At 46.5% G+C, this 25,460-nt stretch overlaps 1 protein-coding gene across 1 annotated transcript in view; it reads left to right on the top strand.

The window, feature by feature from the left end:
• LOC147608162 (ribosomal RNA small subunit methyltransferase G) overlaps window positions 1-24,554 on the top strand; it is an 88,585-nt gene extending 64,031 nt beyond the window's left edge. Inside the window, exons 6-9 of the mRNA XM_086789922.1 lie at window positions 13,359-13,438; window positions 13,546-13,608; window positions 13,813-13,889; window positions 24,095-24,554. Of these exons, the coding sequence (XP_086646048.1) occupies window positions 13,359-13,438; window positions 13,546-13,608; window positions 13,813-13,889; window positions 24,095-24,195 (321 nt within the window). The 3' untranslated portion in view covers window positions 24,196-24,554. The remainder of the gene's footprint in view (window positions 1-13,358; window positions 13,439-13,545; window positions 13,609-13,812; window positions 13,890-24,094) is intronic.
• The last annotated feature ends 906 nt before the right edge of the window (window positions 24,555-25,460 follow it).

The following is a 25,460-nucleotide window of genomic DNA, read 5'->3' as shown; positions in this document are numbered from 1 at the left end:
AGGAGGTGAATGGCGGGCAGGGGGAGTGTAGTTTGAACGGTTTAATTCACAAAATTAGCTTTAACTGACAGATAATAGAGAACTGAGAGAATTCTTGATGCTCACCAACCAGTGGATATACTGCTTCAAGTTTTGATGAGTGCTTCTCTTCATCAACCCAATTGAAGATCCCTAAGAGGGTTTTGCTCCTCTCCAAGCACAGGTGCCGAAATTGTGGATTCTCTCCAGGCAGTTTGCACTGAATGCTACAGAGATGTTTTGATGACGATTTGCTCCGAATTGGTTGAAACCCTTTGATATGGGTAAGCCTAGGACCTTAGCAAGAGGCTTATGTTAAAGATTTGAATTACAAAGCTTGAAGGAAGGAGATCTCAGCTGATTTGCAGAGATGGGTTATCTAGCTAACAGTGAAAAGACTAGTTAATTACTAGTAATGGGCTTAATTTGTCACGTGCATCCCACACTTGGATGCCACATGGACATATCTGTACAGTAGATGCAGGACTTGGAGTGGAAATTGGTCCCTTGTGAGCCCAAGTCGGGACAAGTCAGCGAGGGTTCCCCTCTAAGCATTCAAGGTCAGGTGTACAAGTCCCGTACATGGTCTTGGTCAGGTGTGCAAGTCCCACACATGAAATAGTGCCAGTCCGTACTATGAGTCACTCTTTGGAATGATGACAGGTGTTCCAGGTGTTCGGCTTCCAGCCCGATACTAGGCATCTGAGTAGGAATAATATACTTGCATGTAGGAGAAGGGGGCAGCCCTTTGGGCTACCCCAGAAAGGGGTTTGTAACCCTTGCCTATCAAGGGAGTATCCCTTGTGGGCCATGTTGGCGGCTATGGTGCCCATGGCCAATGCCCAACAACCAAGCATGGCTGGGCAGGCAGGGCGGCCAGGCCTAGATGGCATGGACAGGCTGTTGGCCAGGCCTAGGTGGCCTGGACAGCCTGTCAGCCAGCCTCACAGGCAGTCCAACAACTACACAAGGGCTGCAGCCAGGCTGGACAGCATGGAAAGGGCGGCCAGATCGTGGGCATAAGAGGTGCCTATTTTGGGCATTTAAACCAGGTTGTGGAGTGATTTAAAACAGGCCGACTGCGTACATGAATCCACCGACCAGCAGACTAAAGGGCTACATAAACATAAGCTAGAGTCATTTGATCATCTTACAATTTACAAAGGGCTGAAGTCTTCCAAGGACCAGGACAGCCAAAGGGGATTCTATAGCCAAGGTGAAGGTGGAAGGTCAAGAGTCAGATTAGCAGATCTACAGGATTTGCGTTATTTTCAAATCATTCCAATAAAGCAAATACACCATCCGTGGTGGGGGCCTTACTGAGGGTATTTGGGACCCAATTCTGTGCCCGACTCACTCTCTATCTCTCTCTCTCTCTTCGCTGCCTGCATCTCTCTTCGCCTGAAGTGAAAGCCCTCGACTCTCTCTCTTCGCCCTTGCTCCCCACCTGCCTTTTTCTCTTCGCTGCCTGCATCTCTCTTTGCCCCCTTTCCCCACCCGCATTTTTGTCTTCGCTGCCTGCATCTCTCTTCACCTGAAGTGAAAGCCCTCGATTCTCTCTTCGCCCTTGTTTCCCACCCGCATTTTTCTCTTCGCTACCTGCATCTCTCTTTGCCTGAAGTGAAAGCCCTCGACTCTCTCTCTTCGCCCTTGCTCCCCACCCGCCTTTTTCTCTTCGCTGCCTGCATCTCTCTTCGCCCCCTTTCCCCACCCGCATTTTTCTCTTCACTGCCTGCATCTCTCTTCACCTGAAGTGAGAGCCCTCGACTCCCTCTCTTTGCCCTTGTTCCCCACCCGCATTTTTCTCTTCGTTGCTTGCATCTCTCTTCGCCTGAAGCGAAAGCCCTCGACTCTCTCTCTTTGCCCTTGCTCCCCACCCGCCTTTTTCTCTTTGCTGCCTGCATCTCTCTTCGCCCCCTTTCCCCACCCGCATTTTTCTCTTCGCTGCCTGCATCTCTCTTTGCCTGAAGTGAAAGCCCTTGACTCTCTCTCTTCAGTTCTTTCTTTTCTTTTCCAGACAGTGTATCAAATGTCACATGGTTGTAACTTTGGTCTCATAGGTCACTTTGGCCTTTTGAAGACGTTAATATAACATTTCATTTCATTTCATTTCTTCGCCCTTGCTCCCCACCCGCATTTTTCTCTTCGCATCCTTCTAGGAGAGTAGAATCCACCAGGAATGCAATAAGTATTCATGATCCATTAGCTTCAAATATAGCTATGAAATCTCTACGTGCATTTGCTATAACTAAACCATCCGGTATTTGAATGCCACATGGATGAATACTCAAAGCGTTCCTCATGTTTCATATGTTCCCAATTGGTTAAGAAACCACCAATCCCCATACTATATGCAGATGACATTGTCCTCCTCTCAGACACTCAGCCAAGGGGCTTCAGAGACAATTGGATGGCTTACATGACTTTTGCACTCAACGAGACCTCTCTTCTAACCTTGGTAAAACCAAGGTTATGGTCTTCAATGCCTCTCGCCTGTTCATATCCAGATTGAGCTTCACATATAGAGGGGATCATGTGGAGATTGTCTCATCCTATGTCTATCCTGGTGTCACTTTCAGTGGCCCACCCTTCACCGTGCTTCCCGCATCACATGCCAGAGTGACAGGGGATATGCAGCCTTGAGCTTACTTGAGCGGCAGTGTTTCCAAGCACATTTCTAGGAGCCCAGGACGAAGGGCTCGCTTTTTGACACCCTCATCACACCAGCCTTGATGTATGGAGCAGCCTCCTGGGGGCCAAATTTATCCGATGAGGATTGGTGGCAGCGAGTTGAGAGGCCCCAGGTCATGATGTTCTTTCATATGATCCGCAACAAACCATTAGTACCACAATAGATTATCCTAGCCCCGATGGTAGTGGATGCACTCTTCCAGACAGTCACATACCTCCATCTCATCAGTCACATGGATCCCCACAGGTACCCTAGGCTTGCCTTGGAGTTGTCAAGACAGCTACCACTTGAGGGCCACTCTGGAGTATGGTATGCATTAGTTTCCACTTGGTTCTCAGTATATGGGCTCCGCATGGACCGCCTACCCCCCCTTCAGTACAATTTGGACTCCCCTTTTCTTCGGCTCTCTCACAAGGATACCAGTCGGGTTTTCCGGTTAGATCTTTTCAGCCTCTACACCCATTGCACATGGATCACACCTCCGGAGCTCCCCACGAAGATGCACTTCTACAGAGATCACTTCCTCACACTCATTGAGGATGGATTCATCCAGCAGCTGCTGGGCTACTTGACTGTTCACATGTCCCTTGCCATGCGGATCGCGATTGGCCAGATAATGGGTTTCATCCTACCGCCTCTCAGAGTGGAGATAGGTAGAGCTGAGCGTAACTTCAGAGCTGGGATGCTCATACGGAGACCTAGAGAGGAGAGGATCTGCCGATTATGCCACATAGAGATTGAGGCGGAAGAGCATTACATATGCTGTTGCGCAGTATACTATGAGATCCGCGGGAGGTTTCACTGTCTATTTCGTGAGGGATTCGGTCCACTCTCCAGGATCATTGACTTCCAAGACCAGTGTTGCCTTAGCCTCTTCTTGCTTGAGCTCCGTAGACATAGGGACACTTTCTTGAGAGAGCTTCGGCCCCAACCACCCGTGGCCCCTCCCTCGCCAACCAACCATCATCAATTTCTTCTAGACCCAAGAGGTGGACGACACCGATATATTGGATCTTGTGGACCCTCCTCGAGCTGCTCCGTACCTACCTCACTTGAGAGGAGTTACCTTAGACCGGGCCTCTGCACACCAGCGCGGCCGACGCCCCTGACCCCCCGGCCTTCGGCCACGATCACCTCATCAACTCCAGATCCAGGACATGCTCCACTGCCATTGAGCTACCTTCCACGTGACATAGCTGAGGGAGACCTCAGCCATACTCATTAGCCCCATGCTTGATATTTTGGAGTGGTATACCATCTAGTCGGAGCTAATGTTGCTCTCATGTTTCTATGTTCTTAGTATTCCATGAGGAGTTTCCATGGACAGTTTTGTATCAGCCCAGTGAGATAGCTATGTTTATGTTTTCAACTTTCCGTACGGAATGGACCCACTATGAGTTTGTGGTCATGGCTTTTGTCTTGATGAACTCCCCAACCACATTCAACTGCATGATGATGTGGATATTCAGGGACTTGATTGGCAAGTGCGTGTTTATATTTTTGGAAGACATACTTGTATTTGCCAGCATGACATTGATGTGGAGAAGGTTTTGAAGTTGCTAGAAAGCAATGAACTCTATGCCAATGAGGAAAAGATGTGTTTGATGTTCACTACCTTGGATACATTATTAGTGCCGAGGGCATTTGACTTGACCTGGCCAAAGTGGCCGAGATAGTCAATTGGGAGATACCGTAGACAGCTTATGATATTCGATCATTTTTGGGCATATGCAAGGCATTTTCCACCCACATTGACAAGTTCTCTGATCTCTCGGTAGATCTTACAGATTTGCTTAAGGGTGTCAAGACTAGAAGGTGGAGGATCCGAATGACTCCACGAGCTTTGAAGGCATTCAAGAACCTCAAGGTGGCCTTGTCACAGAGGCTCCTTGTCTAGCGTTGGCCTCGTGGGATGAGCCATCACCGATGCAAGTAACATCGCAATTGGAGTTGTTTTACAACAGAATGGCCATCCAGTAGCTTACATGTCTCGTAAGCTGCTACCCGCAGAAAAGAATTACTCGGTCTATGATTGGGAACTCCTCACAGTGATTTAAGCCCTGAAAAATTGGAAGCATTTCCTTTATGGGCGTGACTTTGAGGTTCACCTTGACCATCAGGCATTGCGTTGGATTTAGAGTACAGAGTGGACTGACGGTTAGCACTGCTAGAGCCAAATTTTCCAGCAATTTGGTGGGATGATCAAGTACCTTCTAGGAAAGGCCAATCCAATGGCAGATGCTTTGAGTAGGAAGGGAACAGTGACTACAATTCAGACCACTAGACCAGACCTTGTTGGTATGGGACTAGATGATATGAAGCACACGTACGCGGATTCCAAGGAATTTGGTACAAAGTGGGAATAGACATTGGACACCACAAGACCATGCCACTCTTTGATATGGGATGGTTGGCTTTTCTATGAAGGCCGCCTTTGTGTCATGAAGTCGTCCAAGGTAGCTCTTCTCCATGATGCCCATGATGCCATCACCAGTGGTCAAAGGGGCATGAACTCAACTTTGGAGAAGTTAGAGTGGCTGTTTTAGTGGCCAAGAATGAGGCGAGATCTGTTCACTCATGTGCAACAATGTGATATTTGTCTGAAAGTGAAAGCATCTCATGGAAAGAAAGCAGGGTTGCTTCAACCACTTTCTATTCTTGAGAGACCTTTCCAAGATATATATATATATATATATTGATTTTGTTACAAATTTGCCTCCCAATCCTAGTAAGTGTAACACGCAATGTTTGACTATTGTTGATAGATGTAGCAAATTTGTTATGCTTATTCCATGCACATTCCTAAGAGGTGAATTTGGGCATGTTCGTGGATTCATCTAGGTACATAATTCAGCCGTATTAGCGAACATGCAGATTTCACATTGTGAAGTTTTCGTCCGAGTTGCGGCCAGTTGATATTGTACTAATTCAGTTGATATTGTACTAATTCTTTCTATCTTTAGCGGTGCATTTGCTCTATCAACTACTTATTTTCTGTACTAATTCTTTCTTTTTGCTACTTCCCTTAGTACTAGGCTTCATTATGGCTGAGGCTGCCTTGCATCTCCGGAGGTTTGACAGAAACTCAGTATGAAGGGCTTTGTGTGAATATATGCTCTTATGTGTGTGTGAGAGCATATCTTGATACAAAGTTCTACACCCACTATTGGGCACTGATGACGTTAGTGGCGATATCATAGTATCTAGTCCATACTATGCATAATGGAGTTGATAGTTATATAGTCTTGTGGGATGACTACCATGAGTATATAACATGCACGTTCCTAAAAGGTGAATTTGGGCATGTTCCTGGATTCATCTAGGCATACTTGTCACGGCACGAAAATACGATACCGTACGGGAGTTTTTGGTACGATATGAAAATTTGGGATTCCGTACGATAAAATATGGTTTTTTTATTAAAGAACACCTACAAACATAGACATTTTTAATTTGGAAGAATAGAGTCTAGAGAAGTTGTTTCAAACCAAAATTTCATTAAAAACAAGTTTGAAGTGACAAACAAAAGTACATAAAGCATAGAAGTGCGAGGCTCAAGGAGAGACTAGACAAAGGCATTACTATCAGAGCTCTCGCTGAAATCATCCTCATGAGAAGAGGACACATCAGTGGCCTCACCGAAGTCGCCATCGCTAAGAAGGTTGCCCTCATCATCGAACTCGGGCTCTCTAAGCTCATGTGAGAAGCCAAAGGGAGCATCCTCATCTGCAAGAGCGAGTGTGGAGCTACCCGAACCATGCTACACATAGGTATGCACTATGTCCCTGGAAGCACCACGAATCGTGCATCCACGACTTCCTACTTGCACTCCTTTGCCACTACCTCCATGCCCATGACGAGTGTGGAGCTACCCGAACCATGCTGCACATAGGTATACACTATGTCCCTGGAAGCACCACGAATCGTGCATCCACGACTTCCTACTTGCACTCCTTTGCCACTACCTCCATGCCCATGACGAGTGCGAGTAGGTCGTCGATCAAACGACTCGAGCTCTCGATAGATCTTTGCATTGATCCTCTCCTCCTCATCTTGCACTTTGTTAACACTCTCAAGAGTGCCCCCTGTGAGCTTGAATGCATCCACATTCACCTACATTGTACAATGATCAAGTGACAAGCAATGTACTAGAATTTAGTTTCAAATTTCAATAAACATTGAAGTTTGAAATTTGAATGCTTATAACTTATAACTTATAAGTTGTAACTTATACCTGTCTCGCTCATTCCATCTTTTGCGTTGCGCGCACCATGCGCAAGTTAGCGCGGCAATACACTAGCCGCTCTAACTGTTGCGTGCTCAAGCGATTGCGTAACTTCGTGTGTACAAGTGAGTAGGAACTCCAATTCCTCTTACATGCACCCGAAGAGCAATCCTGAGCTAGGATTCTCAAAGCCACCTTTTGGAGGCTTGAGAGCGCATACCCAAATGTCTCCCACCAAAAGAGGGGCTTCACAAGGGATTCCCTCTTCCAATAGGTAGTAGATGCAAATGCGGCTCCTCCCCTTTGGTCATTGTAGCTTATGAGCTCCTCAAGGAACTTCCCATGGTTATCCTTCGGCAATGCTTTGGGCAAGTAAGCATCTTGGGCTTCAAGTAGCTCCATGTTGGTGAAGAGGGCAGTTGATTTGTCAGCCGGATGCAATAATGCGGCAAGACCATGGATAGGTCTTCGCATCCACTTCCATCTCTTCTCCACAATGGCCAACATACCATCGCGCTTCTCCTCGTCGATGGAAGGAGAAGTGCGCAACTTTGCTATGGCCTCTGTCATGAAGTGAACGAGAAGGCCCATGGTGGCTCCCTCCATGTCGGTCATCCGCAATACCCTATAGAAGAGCGTGACCACAATGACAATAGTGCGGAACGACTGCCAAAACTCCTCCTTTAGGCAAAGCCGTTGCATGGCTTTGGCCTCCGCCGATTCTCGCTCATCCCACTCATTCGACATTGTGGAGACCACTATTTGGTGAAGGGAGGATTTCACATCGTGGAGACGCTCCAAGAGGAGCCACATAGCGTGTAGATGAAGGCTTCTTCAATTCCAACTTGCTATGTTCGCGGAACATGGCAAGTACCTTCACCTTTGTGGTGCAGAAGGTGACAATAGAGATAGCTTCGGTCATTACTTCCTTCATCCACACTAACTTGCCCATATCCTCCATGAGCAAGTCAATGCAATGGGAGGCACAAGGCGTCCATACTATGGAGGGATAGTCTTCCTCGAGCAATTTTTCCATCCGACGGCAATTTGAAGCGTTGTCAGTGAGATGACTTGCACCATGTTCTCCGATCTGATCTACATGTCACAATGCACATGAATGGATGCAATGAGCGTATGTGGTATGAGACTTGAGTCATGGCATAGCCACATATCATATATACTAAAGTCTTAACTTTAAACTTTAAAGACTTGAGTGCAATTTGAAACTTACCTCCATGATGGCTTGCGTAATATAGCGATATATGAATGCATCTGATGTTTTCCCCCCTGCCTTTCCGGAATCCACGCCCCGCACAAAGTACGTGCCAAGAGGGCAAGAGACAAGTATGTTGATGACCAAGAGGGCAAGAGACAAGTATGTTGATGATGCCTCTCTTCTTCCGGTCACTCCATCCGTTGGAGAGGATGCTACACCCATACTTGGACCATGCCGCCCGCACCAGATTGAGAGATCTATCGATTCTCTCCCTCTCATCCACAAGCCTCTTCGTGCGCATGTCATGATAGGAGACGTCGGTCCATCCTTCACATGGGCCCACATTTGCAATGGCTTTCACCATTGACTTCCATTGATCTACCTTGAGCACATGAAATGAGAGATTGCACTCAATAATGGTGCATGCAATCTCTATATATGCTAACCGTTGCCATTCTCAGAGATGTGACAGAGAAGAAGAGAACCCCCCGGTGGCTTGGGCTAGAGTGGCTTGCCTCATGGGAGACTCAAGCCTTTGTCTCTTTGAGGAGGCGGAGGCGGCACCGGTGGAAGCGGCACCGATGGAGGCAGCGGGGGAGGATGTATCACAAGGCAGGGAAATGACCTCATCATCCACCCTTGAGCTTCTACCACTATCACGGTGAGCACCCAATCCACCCTTGATCTTGTTGAAGATCTCATCGGATATAACAAGGGGGACTTCTTGCATGGCGCAACTTGCCTCCCCACCTTTCCGAGATGTATTGTGTATTGTTTGCCACAATACTTACAAGTCCACCTATATGACTTGGACTTTCCATCGGCTTTCTCTACATGGATAGCATGCACATTTAAGGCTTCATTCTTCTCCCTCATCATTGTAATAGAGAGAGAGAAGTTAAAAGATTCAAGAGATGGATAGGCTTGAGAGAGAGAGAGAGAGAGAGAGAGAGAGAGAGAGAAAGAAAGAAAGAAAGAAAGAAAGATGTATTAAGCGTCTACTAAAGACCCAATTGGCCTATGAGACCAAAGTGGTACAATAATGTCCATGGCATATCTCATCATGGATCATACATAAAAACATGGGAGCAACACTACGTAGCTCGTGCATGACTTATCCTGGACTGAGGATGTACAATGGGGTCACGACGTACGACAAATATTATTCTACTGGGTTCTAATAATGTACAAATGTTGCACTGCTGATGATGAGCCATCTTGTCACCATGCACTGAGTGCAGAGTGCATGTGACATTCCCTCCTGCTTAGCTTGGCGGCAGGTTCATGGCTTCCAAGTAGTCGGCCAACAACTGGGGGTACTCCTGGAAGAACTCCTCGTCGAGCCATACAGCTTCGTGGGTACCTCGATCTCGGAATTTCGTATAGAACTGATGTATCTGTCGACCAGAACCATGCTTCCATCGATGAAGAAGGATCTGCTTGGGCTCAATAACTTCTGCTTCGTCTACCACGTTTGGCTGCTGTTCATCTGAAACATCAAACACTTCTGGACCAACATATGGTTTTAGCCAAGAAACATGAAAAACATCATGCATTGTCCAACTGGTAGGCAACTTTAACTTCATGGAGACATTACTTAACTTCTTGACTATTGGAAAAGGGCCAAAACTACGGAATGTACGCAAATAGACGCAATCTCCTTTCTTCAAGTGGATATCTCGTCTAAACTTATTTACCTGTATGTGAACTGAATAAAGGCCAGGCTCAAAATCGAGGGCCAAACTTGGTTGAGTACCAAACTCTGTGGAATTGACATACTGATCTTCTATGCTTGCTAAGTCTTTTCCAGAGATGTTGAGAATGGTAGACTCCTGACTGGTTTGGATGCTGGTCTTTCTACTAAGAACATCTACTACTGGGTTATGCTGACCAGGGATGTACTTGATCATTCCTCCAACCTGGTGGAAGAGTTGACCCTGTCTAGTGTGCTGAGCACTCCACTGGGCACTTGGCATCGTCGGGAGCCACTTAAGTGCTTGGTGGTCTGTGATGACTATGAAAATGCGTCCATAATACTTCAAACTTTAAAGAGATGAGAGAGAGAGATATGAGAACTGTACACCAGATTGGGTCCCAAATTACCCACTGAAGGGCCCCCTATCCTGATAACGAGATGTATTTGCTTTATTACTGTGGACTGTAGATAAGCCAAACGCAAGATCTCGGAGGATCGGAAGCCTAGTTGAACTGTACACGGCTGTAGAAACACCTCGATGAACTGATCTCGAGCCTATGCACTCTTCCCAAGGGCATGACTCATGAGGAAGGGCTGCATACCTGAGGCTGAGAAGGGACTGCGGTGGACTGTTCTAAGCTATGTAAATATGCTGAAAATGCTTATGAATGATGTGTTACCTTCACCAGATGACTGCTGCATGTATGGATGATGCATAGAAGGTGGGGCACTGTTGTAGAACTGTTGCTAGACTGAAAACGCAGACTGTAGACTGAAACGCACTGCTGTACTGTTGTAGATCTGCAAACGCAGGTCTGTATGGACTGAATAGCTGCTGGTGGTGATATGGGCTCAAACATAGAGGGTAAACTGCTGTCCTGGGGTCTGGAAGGGTGCTGTATGCAGGCGCCTATGGCTGTAGGGACTGAACTGCTGCGTTAAGGTACTGATTGGCTGCGCCTGATGACTGTAGGGACTGTACTGCTGCTGAACTGCTGTGTAAGACTGCTGACTGAAGCAAACGCTGGTTCTCAAAGGCTGGAGAAGCAAACACAAAAGCTTCAAGAGGGATGGATTAGTCTAGGCTGAAGGCGGGGAATGCTCCTAATGTTGAGGATGAAGGCGCCTAGCTCACTGAAGACTGAATGAATGTCTAAGCCCTATGCAAGCCTATAAATACCATAAAATATGGGAAAAATACCAGATAAATCCTAGTAAATTCCCTAAGGCTTTTGGGATGTTCTAAATGATGCACACGCATATGAATGCATATTATGTAGGATGCAGAGTGCTTTCTGATGCAAACCCTAAGGCTTCTACTGACTCTACATGCATGAATGATTCTCTCCAAGTGGGTTAAGGGACTCGACTGAGTGACTGACCCGCTAAGGCTGAGGAATGACCTACATAGCTCGTGGTTGACTTATCCTGGACTGAGGATGTACAATGGGGTCACGGCGTACGACAAATATTATCCTACTGGGTTCTAATAATGTACAAATGTTGCACTGCTGATGATGAGCCATCTTGTCACCATGCACTAAGTGCAGAGTGCATGTGACATTGGCGGCCATGGCCAATGCCCAAAAGCCAAGCATGGCTGGGCAGGCAAGGCGGCTAGGTCTAGATGGCCTGGATAGGCTGTCAGCCAGGCCTTGGTGGCCTGGACGGCAGGCTAGCCTCACAGGCAGTCCAGCAGGCGGCCGCTACACAAGGGTTGCCAGCAGCCAGGCTAGATAGCATGGAAAGGGCAGCTGGATCATGGGCATAAAAGGCGTCTATTTTGGGCATTTTAACCAGATTGTGGAGTGACTTAAAACCAGATTGTGGAGTGACTTAAAACAGGCCGATTGCCTACATGAACCCACCGACCAGCAGATTAAGGGCTATATAAGCATAAGCTAGAGAGTCATTTGATCATCTTACAATTCACAAAGGGCTGAAGTCTTCCAAGGGCTAGGACAGCCAAAGGGGATTCTACAGCCAAGGTGAAGGTGGAAGAGTCAGATCAGCAGCTCTACAGAATTTACGTTATTTTCTCATTATTCTAATAAAGCAAATACACCATCCGTGGTGGGGGCTTCTGCATCCGTTCATTGAAGTACCGATTCTATTCATCAAGCTTCCGCATGTTACATAATTACGTACTTAATGAGGCTTGGATCAAGACTTGCTTTGATACCAATTATTGATTATGATGTTTGGATAGCTTAAGGTGGATAGAATTAGTGCTTAGACATGATGTTTATGCATGACAAGCACACTAAACATTATGAGCTACACTAATGTGAAGTGATGGCACACACTTTGATCTCCATTGATTAGAGGCCTTTAAATCGGCATGAGCACGTGTGTTTACCTCAAGGCATTACTACCTAGTGGTGGATTAATCATCCCTAATCTTCATCCCATGCTTCTTGGCACCTCTCCCATAATTTGGGCTCTCCTTATGGTGATTGGAATCCGCCTAACCCCACTTGAGTTAGGCACCTTATTCTAGGTAGATTCTAGGGTTTTTGACTTCTTATGTTGCTCAATTACATCATCTAGATTCACTCAAAAGGTTTTGGCTTTATATCATTAGGCTTAAATGCCTCCCCAATGAATGGATAATGCTTGATATTTCCAACATCTATGCAAAAGAAGGGAGGTTGAGACGGCGGTGGAGCACTATCCTTTCAAAGGTACCGTGAGATCAGGGGTATATATCATTTTAGTTTTCCGGCTGGACTTAGGCCCAAGATCCTCCCGTAGTTATCAAATTTTCACCTTTTGTAGGCGCTTTTTTATCCGCCCGTAGGTGATGCCACTGAGGAAGCACCATGTGGGGTTTTGAACCAAGGACCTCCTAGTCCTTGTCAAACGTCTCTGAGCTATCACCTCATTGGCTAGGGGTATATATCATTGCTTTGGACATCTATCACATTCTATTTGGTTAACGACCAAAGGTTATATGATTATCTCTAGTGGGTACCCCTTAGTCATGCACACATTCTAGGTCTCTATAGGGCGCTATGTGGGTTTATAAATTGTTTTCACTGGCTATCCTTGATACATTTGTGATTCATATAGTTTGTCTTCTATTTTTTAATGGTTACTCAATAATATGCAGTCTGGTTGTTTCATGTTATATGCCACTGAGCATGACAGACATATATTGATGAACTCAGTTGGCTACAAATCTATCAACCAACACCTTTGATTTAGTGGCCTACCGGTGTGTATGAAGGTCACCATGAGTGGATGATAACTAACCACACATAAGCTTTTAATTGCAGTAGAGTTCTGTCCACCTCACTTGGAAGGGTGCCTGCTTTAGCAATTCCACCCACCGCAAACCTTGTGTATTTTGTTGGTAGACCTATCTGTGCCATGTGGGCATTTTCTTCTTTAGCAACATATTACATGTGTGAGTTGGGCGCATGTGTTCCAAATTTTGGTTTCCTTTTGTCGAGCCAATGCATTGTCAGGACCAAATTCTGATGCCAATCTTCATCTGATCTTGTGATAGGCACGGTTTGCACAGACACTGTTGAAGGAACTTGCGGATGTGGACTTTCCATCTGACCTTATATATGGCCTGGGTACCGGGCAAGTATTCTATTATCTGATTACTGGCCCATTTTCTTAAATTTTGGTAAGCTTTGGGGAAAAAAAAGTGGGTTGTGGTTCTCATAAGAGCTCGATTTTGTTTTCAGACCAAAAGTTGAGGTGCTTAAAAAGCTCCAGAGCCAGCCTGGGCATGAGGATTTGACATTACAGTGAGTGGTTATCAAGCCTTTATTTTTGGAAGAAAGCTGCGTATGTACAAACTTTTTGTTTGTATGCATGTATTCATAACGTATACACGTGCGTATCTATGTAGGTAGGTATGTCTGTATGTACCACTTGAATGGAATAGGTCAAGGAGATGATGTCTGCAGGCAAGTAATCTTTCCAGGTGCTTGTGTATTTGTGTGATGCAGTTTTGTAGAGGACAGGCTGGCCACTTTGCACAATGTGATCAAAGAGCCCTTGTTAGACGGCTGGAACTTATATCTTGGTAAGAGTTCTCAAATGATTTGAATCTGGAAACTTATGCTGTTGTAGTGAAGCAAGTCTATGCTGGCTTTGATTGTCGAGGTCAGGTCAGTCAGTTTAAAAGAAGAAAGTCAATATCCTATTATTTTGTACTGCTTTTGGTTTTGTACAATATTTCAGGCTCCCACTGACATGATGGATGCATTTTGATGGACTACCATTGTCTCATAGACCCTTGTGGTCATCTGTTAGAAATTAATAATTGTGCATGTGTGTTTTATGTGCGCACGTGTGTAGCATCCATTTGTGTAGCATCTATGCCTGCATAACGGTGGTGTGGGCTCTCATAGACCTTGCACTTTATATGGCACAATATGGTCAGTGCCAGGTAACTTCTCTGTGATTTGTAGTGGATGGGGCTTAACTTTTGTATAAATACACACCAAAGCCTGTAACAGGGCTATTCATAATGACCAGATACTTCTGGGCCTCATCATTCTGGCATTTGGTGAGGTTTGAGGTTCAGGAGGGGTTGCCATGCTCTTTAGATCATATTTACTAAAGTTCATCTTTGTAGTGTAAGAGGATATAGAAGGACAATATATGTGGGTGACAATTGAGAATGTAGAAGCTCGGCCAATATTTGAAGCTGTCTGCTATTTCCCTCAAAGTGAATCACCTTATTTCCACAAGAAGATTAAACATGTTGCATCAACTTTGCTACACTGTACGAGGATGTCATAGTTTTCTCCAAGTAGGGACATGCCATTTTATTAGGAGATTTCAATGCTTAAATTTGAAATCAACAAGTCAAGTGGATTCATTATAAAGAGGATGTAACTAGAGTGGAGCCTGAAGAAATATGCATGAACTTGGCGCTCCATAGCCTCTAGACTAGCAGGAACCAATGGGAAGCCCCTTTGTTTCAAGCAACCTTAATTGTTTTTTTTTTCTGGGGAAAACATCCTTCTATTAGTTAATGAAAGACAACCACAAAGGGCTAGATACAACCACGAAGGGCTAGATACAAACTCATGGGGCAGGAATCACATGATCATAAGGGGAAGACACTTCTCCTCTGGCTGGCCGCTCTGTGAGGAGAAGGCTATCTTATACAGGGGGAGGGGGGAAACAACCACATGGGTGGTCTGTAATGCCAAGTGAGGTCGCCACCTGTATCTGTGAAAAAAGGGCCAGGCCTCCAGAGCCTCAAGAAAGCTTCCCGCCACTTCCACATGCGGTCAGAACCTCCCTACAACTTTCCCCACTAACCGCGGAGGGTATGAATGATGTTGAGCCAAATGCTCTTGATGGACTCAGCAGGCAAAGTATGGGTACCCTCTATGGCCTCGCTACATCTAGCTCGCCGAATGTGCCAGGCTGCAATGCTGCTGCAAATCTCCCATCTCTAGCATGAGCGTGGTCGCCAGTGATCTGTAGGTGGGGATGTGACTGGTACTGCCAAAATATTATGGTGAGAGACCTGAAGGGCTCCCATCCTCCTCATAAGCCTTGACCACCAGAGCCTCTATGGCCCAAGCGACAGTGCCTCATGTAATGATCTGGGTCGAGGCCCTATCCATAGTGAAGATGCGGAGAATCCGCTGCCAAATCTGCTGAGCCTTCAGGCAATCCCAAAGGAAACGTCACTAAAGCTCCTGACGGTGGTTGCACCGCTGGCAAGCTGCTGGCATACCTCCAACTGCTAGCAGCCAAGTGCCAACCGCCAAGGTCCTCTATGCCATCAACCAAAGAAAGAGGGTGATCTTTCTAGGTAGGCCGGAAACTGTCCCAAAGCCTCTTCCAAAAATCTAAAAGGAAACGCTGTGAGAGGCCTCGTGATGACTGCCGATGTGCTGTTGCTGTCAGGTGTCATCAATCTTTGGCATGTGGATCCTGTGGCCTAGCCACGCAGCATATGCAAAGAAGGGGGCATCTAGAGTCTCCTCCTCATCAGCGCGATCATGCCAAGTCCACTCTCCCGGGTCCCACTATAGGCGCGTGAGAGGTCGGCACTCCCATATCCATAGTTGCAAGAATCTCTCCCTAGCCACCTTGGCTGGGGGTGGGTCTATGTGCCACTGCCGTGCCTGAAAACCAATCACCCTCACCCTCTGCAAGGTGCAACCACTGAAATCCTCTAAGGGGAGCTCAGATCTCTTTAATCTGCCATGGGATCCAATAGAAAAAGTGAGCAGACCACTGCCCTCATCTGCCCCATGGACCACCACGAGAATATCTGTGTGGTAAACACACCTAGCCACACTGGGGGGGGGGGGTCTCTGGGATAGGAGTCAGCCACTCCTAAGGGATGGCTGAGTTGATGTTGATGGTGAGCCTGTCTCTACCTCGGACCCTGTCAGGCCTCTCTCTTGCACCTCTCGGGGTAATTGCCTGTGTGCGATCCAATCTCCAAGGGACCTAGCTGGTCCTATGCTCAAGGTGGCCCACGATACATGCGGTTGGGCTCCCAACATGTGGCCACTAGGTAAACGGATTAGGGGGTTCCAAACCAAAGGCTGCTGAAGTCGCTCCTCTGAGGCTGCCGGAGCTATTTGTCTAAGGGCCGGCCTGAGATGATCCCAAGCTCGAAGTAAGCTGGTTGCAAACCTGTCCTCAAAAGCTGGACTAAAACCGTGGGCCCGCATCTTTGTGAAAATCCATCTGGTACTCTGCGGCCAAGGGCTCCCAAGACTCGGGGTGCGGGCTGAAATCCAGGCCAAGAGGAAGTCCTTCCAGGGCTCACCACTGGGAAGGAGTCCTCTAACAATCAGCTTGCCCAATAGCGCACGGCTCTGAATAGCAGGGTCAATGAGGCCTAGCCCCCCTCTTCTACGACATGGGTGAATGATCACTCTCGATGCCACCTTGGCCTTGGCTGGCCTCCCGTCACTACCGGCCCATGAGAAGTTCTAGATCAATCGTTGTACCTGGCCAATACATGCCCGAGAGAAGGCCCAGCATGAAGTGATGTACCACATGGTGGCAAGAAGTACCCGGTTTGCAACCACCACTCTACCTGCTAGGGAGAGCCTTGCATAACTCCAATATAAAAGCTTCTTCCGAATAATTAGAAGAAGAGGGGCGAGCTGTTGCTCAAGAGAGATCAATGTCCACTTGGCAACCAAGATAACAAACTAGAGTGCCCCTCCGGATCCATTGAAAAGCCTCAACTGGGTGCCAAGTCGGGGCGGGTGTTGAGCCTACCCAAAAACCACACGACTTGTGCCAGCTGATTTGTTCTCCTGATGCGCAGTAGAAAACCTCAATTGCCCTGTGAATCTCTGGAGATTCCCCACATCTCCTGAAAGGAAAGCTGTTGTGTCATCTGCAAACTCTGAGTCAAGGAGATCCTCCTGCATGCGGAGGGGAAGACGCAATCCTTGAAGCCCGGTCTCCTAGGTTGAGAGAAAACTACTCATGGCCTCGGCAATGAATAGGAAGAGGTAAGGTGCCAAAAGACAGCCCTAACGAACGGAGCGGGAAAGGGGGAATCTGTCGCCACGGGCTCCTTGAATGAGAACCTGGCTGTGCAAGGTTGAGTAAAGTCATGAGACCCTACGAATCCACTCCACAAGGAACCCCATCTGGCTCATTGTGCCCTCCAGAAAGCTCCAATCCACCCTATCATAAGCTTTCTCAAAGTCTAGGAGTAGCACTATGAGATCCTGTTGCCGCATCCTGGCCGAAGCTGTCATCTCCCTGAAGGTGTACATGTTGTCTAGAATGCTCTGATCCTGAACAAAGCCGGTCTTAGTGTCATGAATCAAGTCTAGGAGAAAGGGCTGAAGTCTCTTGCTAATGGCCTTGGCCAAGATCTTATAGGCAGTCCCTAGAAGAGTGATGGGTCTCCACCGTCGGATATCCACTCTGTCACCACCCTCCTTAGGAATCTAGTGTATAAAACCCTCTGAGTGCCTCTCTGGCATGACATGTGAGCATAATCTCATTGAATGCAGCTCGAAGGCCGCCTTCCATGAGGTCCTGGTGACGAAGAAAAAAAGAGACCGGAAGCCCCCCCGTGTGGGCATTTTCCCCTGGGTACTGCCGTCACTGCCTTTGCCAGCTCCTCTGTTGTGAATGGAGTCAATAAGGACTGAAGAGAGGGGGGAACCACCTCTCTCGTGTGCCGCCAGACTCTCTCGCGCATGTCCATCACCTATGAGGATAATGGGGCACCTGTGAGAAGAGACCGGAAGAAATGAGTGTCGATGGCTCTCACATGGGGGGGATCTGAAACAATAGCTCCATCTTGGCCACGAAACCTGCGAACACCATCTCTCCTCCAATGGGGGCCGGCTATCTCAAAGAAATCCCCTGTGACTCTGGCACTGGCCTGAGTTCAGAATGAAGCTCTGGCATCGTACCTGTACTCCACCCTCCTCTCCTCAATGGATCTAATCTCCGTGCGGGTGGCAACTAGCTGACTTTCAAGCCATGGGCTATCTGGGGAACTCTCTTGAAGCCGTTGTAAAGAGGCTAGAATCCTCCTTAGACTCCTCTCCTGCTCCCGAAATCCCTCCAATCTACTCTGGGTTGCCTCTTGCAAGAAACTGTTGATCTCCCCTAGGCCAACATCCAATGTGCACGCAACAGAGCTTGAGGTAAAGTCTAGTCCCACCCATATCTGCTCTATCATGTTGCAGATCTCAGGGTCTTGAATGAAGCTGTCCGGAATCCTAGAGCTCGCATGCCTGTCATGCCTCCAGGGGTCCTCTAGGGACAGAATAACCGGGGTGTGATCTGAAAAGGTAGTGCCTGCCAAGATACCAATCATGCCCCCACGGTTGCAAGTCCACTCATCAACGTAAAACGTGTGAAGTCTAGAGAGGTTAGGGCCGGTGCTCCTCCTATATGATCGTGAGAAGCTAAGGCTCCCAAGGCTGCGCCCAAACTCTGGAAGATGCTAGTGAGGATGAGACTGAGGATGAGCTTGATGCTTCTTTGGCACAAGCTACCCATGACCATGAGGCGAGCACTTCACATGGATGATCATTCATGGTACCGCTTGGACCGCTTCAATGGATGTTTGCAGAGCATGCAATGTAGAAGCTCATACCATGTCGATTGACATCTGTAGAGCTTGTAACAAGATATTGGATGGTGAAGATGAGGACCCAGAATATGAGCCTTTCATGGAGCTTGGATTCACGTTCTTGCAACCATGGACACTCTTCGACAGAAGCTTGGGACAAGGTTTGCACGATTGAATGGTGCTAAAATCACATCCCTATTCGTGCGCATTCGAGATAGAACCAGCGGTGGAATTGGCTTGCCTTGAGTTAGAGTTCCCCCAAAAAGATCACCTAGCCAAAAAGACCACCTAGCTGCATGGCCTGCCTTGGTTGACATTGGGGCTAGCCACGACTTTTGGGAATCAAGGTCTTACCTATGTATGAACAGCCTCTTGAAGGCTTATGCATTCGTGTGACCTCTTAGAGGAGTCACAAATAATATCTAGATATTTGTGTATACTGTGACATATGCAGTGATGTCATAGAGGCATCCTTTGTACTTATAAAAAGGTACTTGTACTTCATGAAAATCAATCAAGCAAGAGTCTCTTTCAGTCGTGCTTAATCTCTTGAGCTTTGGTCTTTTTCTATCTCTAACTCTCTCTCTTTATGGCACAGTGCTCGAGGCGGAGTTGAGCTCATATACAGAGGAGGAGGGACTGCGAGCACCAGGGCAGGCTGGATTCCGACAAGCTTTCTCCACTATTGACCATATATTCACTCTGAGATGTCTGATTGACCGGCGCCTACAGTCATTGGGGATCCCATCAAAGATGGTTTTGGGCATCTATGCTTTATATGAGCAGGTCCTCAGGTGCATACGATGCCCTGGGGGGCTATCTGATGTTATTGCTAGCACCATAGGTGTGAAGCAAGGATGTCCACTCTCTCCTACACTATTTGGGCTATACCTCAATTAGTTCAACCCCTTGAACTAACTGAGGTTGTCCAGATGGAACAATAGACTGGGAATCATCATCAGAGTCCTCTGGCCTCTCCCCAAAGATTATGCGACAATACCCAATATGTACCTTTTTAGCCTTACAATCCTTAAGGTTTTGATGGTCCTCTAGTTTTATGTCCATAGCAGGAGTGTGTAAAGATATTCACGCTATTCCAAGTATACCCGTCTATTGAATCATGGTTATTTAAGAATTTGCGCTATGCGCGTAAGTTTTTGGAAGCAAGTTTTGGTTTCCAACGCTGGTCAAGGTTGTTCTCCTTTGTATACATAGATGTTTCTAATCCCTGGACCGAATTATGATCACTAGTCTCGTTTGGAGTTCTTCCTTTCAAGAACTTGTTTTAGTTTGTGGCACATGGTCAACCATTGGCATTTATTGTTTCTGATAGATCGCGACAGATCCACAAACTGGTGTTTTGTAGTAATCGTAGCACGGGTATGGGGTGTATCATGGTGGTATGGGATGCCATGATCCACCGCATGTTATGGGGCTACGCCAGATTGTCAAGGCTTTATTCAGACTCTGCGCCTACAAACACAAGGCTATCTCATTATTTTTAAGGGATAGATACTTTACTTTTGATACAGACAGTTATGATAGATGCTAGCTTGAGTCATAACCAGGTCTGTTGGAATAGTTGTTCTTTTCATGTCCAAGGTACTTATAGACTTTTCGAGGTCTGTTTGGGAAGTTAGACTTCCGAGGTGACGAAGTTCAGATTGATAATCTTTTCTAGAAGATCAATTTTGTTTGGGAAGAGACTACTGTTGTGTTCCACTTGGTTCAGGCTTCTGTAGTAGGTTTTGGGTTTTCCTAGTTTTGTGTTTTTTTTTTTTCAGACAAGATTTATAGAGGACATCAAGATGAAAGCATGGTAGTCAAATGGAAGATACTTTTGGTTTCGGGATAACTCTTTAGGACAGTGGTTGCTTACCTTTGGTACTGGTAGCATTGTCAACTTAGAGTTACCCAGATGATCCATTTGCTCCGGATTCGGCTTTTGTGACTAGGAATTGACGCTCATGTCATGTTACTTGAGCAGGTCGATCTCTTAGTTGGATTGTCCTTGAGACTATTGGTTTCGACCAATATAGGGTGTTTCTCTAGTGTTGCGAGTGTGACAACTTTTCTTTGAGTTCTTTTTCTTGAGCTCAAGAGTGAGCTCTTTTGAGGAAGAGGAGTATGTTATGTGCATGCTAGGGGCAGGCAAATTGTCGAGCTAGAGTGTGATATATTGTGGGCAGACATGTGTTTTTTGGTCCGCTATTGATAGCGTGTGCTCTTTGGGCGTTCCTTCCCTATTTATTGGGGGGAGGGGTACCAGTTGGGCACACACCGATGGATGGGGCACAGGAGTGCAGAGCGCATGGAGCAGGAGCACCATTGCGCAGGAGGCCGTTGTCCTTGGGGGACAACCCCAGGTGGTAGAGTACACCGGATGAGGACGATGGTAGGGCACTCATGAGAGCATGATGCTCTAGCTCGTGGCTCGGTGGGGACGGCCAAGATTGTGAGCCTCGCTCATGGTTGTCGTGGTTGGGTGGCGAGTATGCTTGCACCCAGATATGTTTCTTCCGCTTTGCCTTCTAGGATTAGGGTTTGTTGCTTTGTCTTGCTTTTCATGGCTGTTTTGCAGGCTTCCTTCTCGGAGAGATCTCGGGATTTGACAAGCCAACTGCCTCCTCGCTCGAAGAAGATGAAGCATCCGTGTCCATCATCTCTAAGTGCACAAAGGCTAGAGTCTTTGTAGCTGAAGCTGAAGAATCAGCACTCTTCCCAGTCCGCTACTTCCTCCAATAGTGGCCTTTCTCACTACAATCATTACAGGTCCTCTCGGTCTTCAGTTTCTCTCGGTCTTAGTCGGGCTTCTTCTCAGAAGACTTGTCCAATGAAGCCTTCCCTTTGACCTCGTTGTTGTTTTTACGGCCTTTCGACCGTTGGCCAGTTAAGGCCTCAGAACCTCCGCCTTGTGGAGGGTTCGTGAATCTTTCCTCCTGGTCCAAGACCATGGGCACAAGCTCCTCCCATGTGATGGTGATGAGCTTGCCACTGGTAATCAACGAAGAGTAAAAAGCTGAGTACTGAGAGGGCAAATGTGACAGCAACGTTATGGCCATATCCTCGGATGATATCTCTTTCCCTGCATGGAGAACTTCCTGCTAAAGAGCCTGCAGCTTGTTGATGTGCTCCCGCATCGTTGACGACTTTGCAAGATTCATCACCTGCATCTGAACTTCGAAGGAGATCCTCTTCATGGGCGATACCCTGTTGTAGAGAGAAGCCAAATGCTGCCAAATACCTTTGGCCAGTGTCATATGCTTTATGTGGTTGATCACCTGTGGTGTGCAATTGAGGAAGATGAAAGAACGGACTCTGGCATTGAAACGATCCCATAATTGTGCCTGTCCTCACATTCCTTCCGAATAGAGGGTAACTCCTTTTCCTCTAACTCCGGCCGTGGAACCCCAACAACAATGAAATCAGCAAGGTCGTAAGACTCCAAAAAACAGATTCCATCATTACCTTCCATATGCCGTAGTTGTTCCCATCCAAATGTCCGTCCACTGGGAACGTGGGGAGTGTCGGGATCTTCACGTGCTTCTCAGCCATCTCAAGTAAATCTGCCATTGCGGGGGTGTAACTGAAAAGGGAGGGTGGGTGGGAAAAAAAATGAAGAACTAAACCTGCAAGTGGCTGTCCAGCAACAAAGCCCGCCTTTCGCTTGCTTCTCCTCTTCCCGTACGGCCCGAAACAGTCCTCCAATCAGCAACACAAACAGCCCCCCTCTTGCTCACACAGTTCCCAAGATCTTCCAAGAGCCTAGAGCTCCGATACCATGTCAGAATATGCAGTAGAGATGAAGACAAGATCTGAAAACACTAGAGCAAGTGCACAGCAGAAAAACGCAGAAATGAGAGAGAGAGAGAGACGTATAACTCTGCCATATACACAAGAAATCCTGGATACAAGATATGAAGTGTGGGGGGGGGGGGGGCGAGGGGCCATTTTATATGGCCTCACATAGCCAGCCGGCCTGCTGAAAAACAGCCGACTGCCATCAGATCAGCCCACGACCTGCTCTCCTCCAGTCGGCCAGTAGTAGCACCTGTCGGCCAGCAGTAGTCAGTCAGCCAGCTACTACAGGGGACAGCAGAGTCCAGTCGGCCAGCATTTGGAACAACTGACAAGCACAGGACAGCCTCCCACACCAAGGAAAAATAGGGAAAAATGAGAAAACACCTAAATCGGGCGGGCACACCCACAACAGAGGCCCTGGTGTAAATATACAGACAAGAGATGACTGCTAACAACTTTACCATCTTACCCATGCAAATGAGCACTGAACTTTTTGTAAGACGACACTGTAATATACGCGAACCTACATATGTGAGCCAAGAGACATGAACATGCAGACGTGAGTCTAGAGGCGTGAGCTTGGACATGTGAGCCTAGAGACATGAATCTACAGAGATGAGCCCAGACACGTGAACCTGCAGACATGAGCCTGGTGACACGAGTCTAGAGACGTGAACCTGGACACATAAGCCTAGTAGCAAAGAAAAGGGAAAAAAAACTTCTTTACAAAAAAAAAGCTTTTCGGTTTTTAGATGTAGAAGGTCCTAGTTCCATTGGTCTTTGTAATGAATGAAACTTTAGATAGGCTCAAGGAAGATTACTCTCTCAAAGATATGCATCTTTCTTTGTGAAAATAAACTCTCTTCATGAACTCCACCCCAATTAGAAAACAAAGAAGATAAGAGAAACTGCACAACCCTCTTACTCACATGGAGGGAAGAAGCTTGAATAAGGGTGCTCTAATACCTTGACAAATTTGACACCGACTTGAAGTGAAAGAAGCACTCTACTCACACTAGCAAAGAATTACATGAAATGATATTGGGGGGCGGCGGTGTGGGGGGGGGTCCTTTCCAATATATGCTTGGGCAGGCACTTCTAAACCAAACAACTTCTTTTCTACATATGATACCATGTATTCCTCCTCCACAAGTTGTGTACGAAGCTTTCATAAATTAAAGATAGAAAGATGTGTGCAACCTCCTCTAGGCAACAAGTTGTGTATGAAGTTTTTATAAATTAAAGATAGAAAGATGTGTGCAACCTCCTCTAGGCAACATGTAGGGACGTTTTTATTGTTTTCCAACAATCACACATTTGCACCAAGGCATGAAAACGATTCAATAACATGCCATAAAATGCTTTAAAATTTAAAGCGGGTGGTGGTGCAGGTACTTGGGGCTACAATACTGCCTCTGAAAGGGAAGAAGCGACCAAGATTCCTCGTATTCATTTATTGGACTTGCCAGATTTTTGCAGCAAGTTGAAATAGAATTGATTGTGTTACCACCACTACATGTTTTTGTGCCATATGGCACCACGAGAATGCAATGTATTAGTGTCTTTCCAAAAAAAATTAAATGTACAATTGGAAACTGCTAGATTAAGTGCACAATTTCGAAAGTGTGTGTGTGTGGTGGTGTGGTTGTGTATGAAGGACTACATTCTCCAGGTTTTATTATCCCAAGTGATTTAGAAGTTCCCTCTTTGGGGTTCAAATGTTTTACCTGCCTCGTACTTTCAGCTGAAGTTCATGACATAAGCTCTGATCCCCTGGGTACATACCCTAAGGTAGTTTCCATCTATTGTAGCAATCTGAGTTTTCATTACAAGTTTAGCATTTTGTCTCACACATGCAAGTGTAAATTGTGTTTCACCATGCATTGCATGGTCTTACATGGGATACATCTTGCGCTTGGGTTTTTTTAGCTTGTATTGTACTAACCTTAACTAGAATGTGTGAGTTCTTTACATCAAAAGTGAGAAGGTACTAAACAATGGTGGTCCTCTTCCTTCTCTCACCACTTATGGAACTTTTTCAAGGCTAAATAAATACATACTAACCCTTTTAATCCTTGTTTGCCTCAGATTTCTTTAAAAAAAAGAAATGTAAACACATCGTTAAATCAGGCATCCATTGGCATAAGACAAAGCATATCATGCATTGCTCAGCAATGCCACTTCGAATTCAGCGAGCTGGATGCTTTGCACGGCTCTAATACTCTTGCAGAGGAACACATAGGCCAATCTATGATTAGAAACTTACTGGGGTGGCACCCATAAACAGGATACTTATAATGCAGAAAACACCCTAATGCTAACTTCCTTGGTGCCTCATACTGTGCAGGGAGGCCATTGCTGCCCGGTCCACCGCAATGTTGGTTTTAGCTAATTGATGTGTCTGAGCAGTTTGTCCTCAGAGTCTGTAAAGAAGCATGAAAATAGAGTCTCCTTTATGCTGTTTTTCTTTGATATGTGCACTTTTGCAACACTGCTCTCATGCTCTTTATGTTTTGGTATCAGTATTCTTATTGACTAGGGGCTATAGATCTTGTAGTTCCATCAACCACTGTAGAGATTGCCCATCATGAGCTGCTAAGGTCTGAGCCGCCATAACCTCCATAACATCTCATCTGTGGCAGTTGGAGGAACTCTTATAGCAACGAATATCCTTCCAGCAGGCAGCATGGCTGCATAGCTTGTTGCAAAATCAATGGAAATTGTTAGCGTAAAAACTAATGAGAACTTAAGATAAAG

Source organism: Cibotium barometz, chromosome 54 (genome assembly GCF_041138505.1).
Source record: "Cibotium barometz isolate CiBa-2024 chromosome 54, ASM4113850v1, whole genome shotgun sequence".
NCBI lineage: Eukaryota > Viridiplantae > Streptophyta > Polypodiopsida > Cyatheales > Cibotiaceae > Cibotium > Cibotium barometz.
This window is presented reverse-complemented; position numbering and strand designations above follow the sequence as displayed.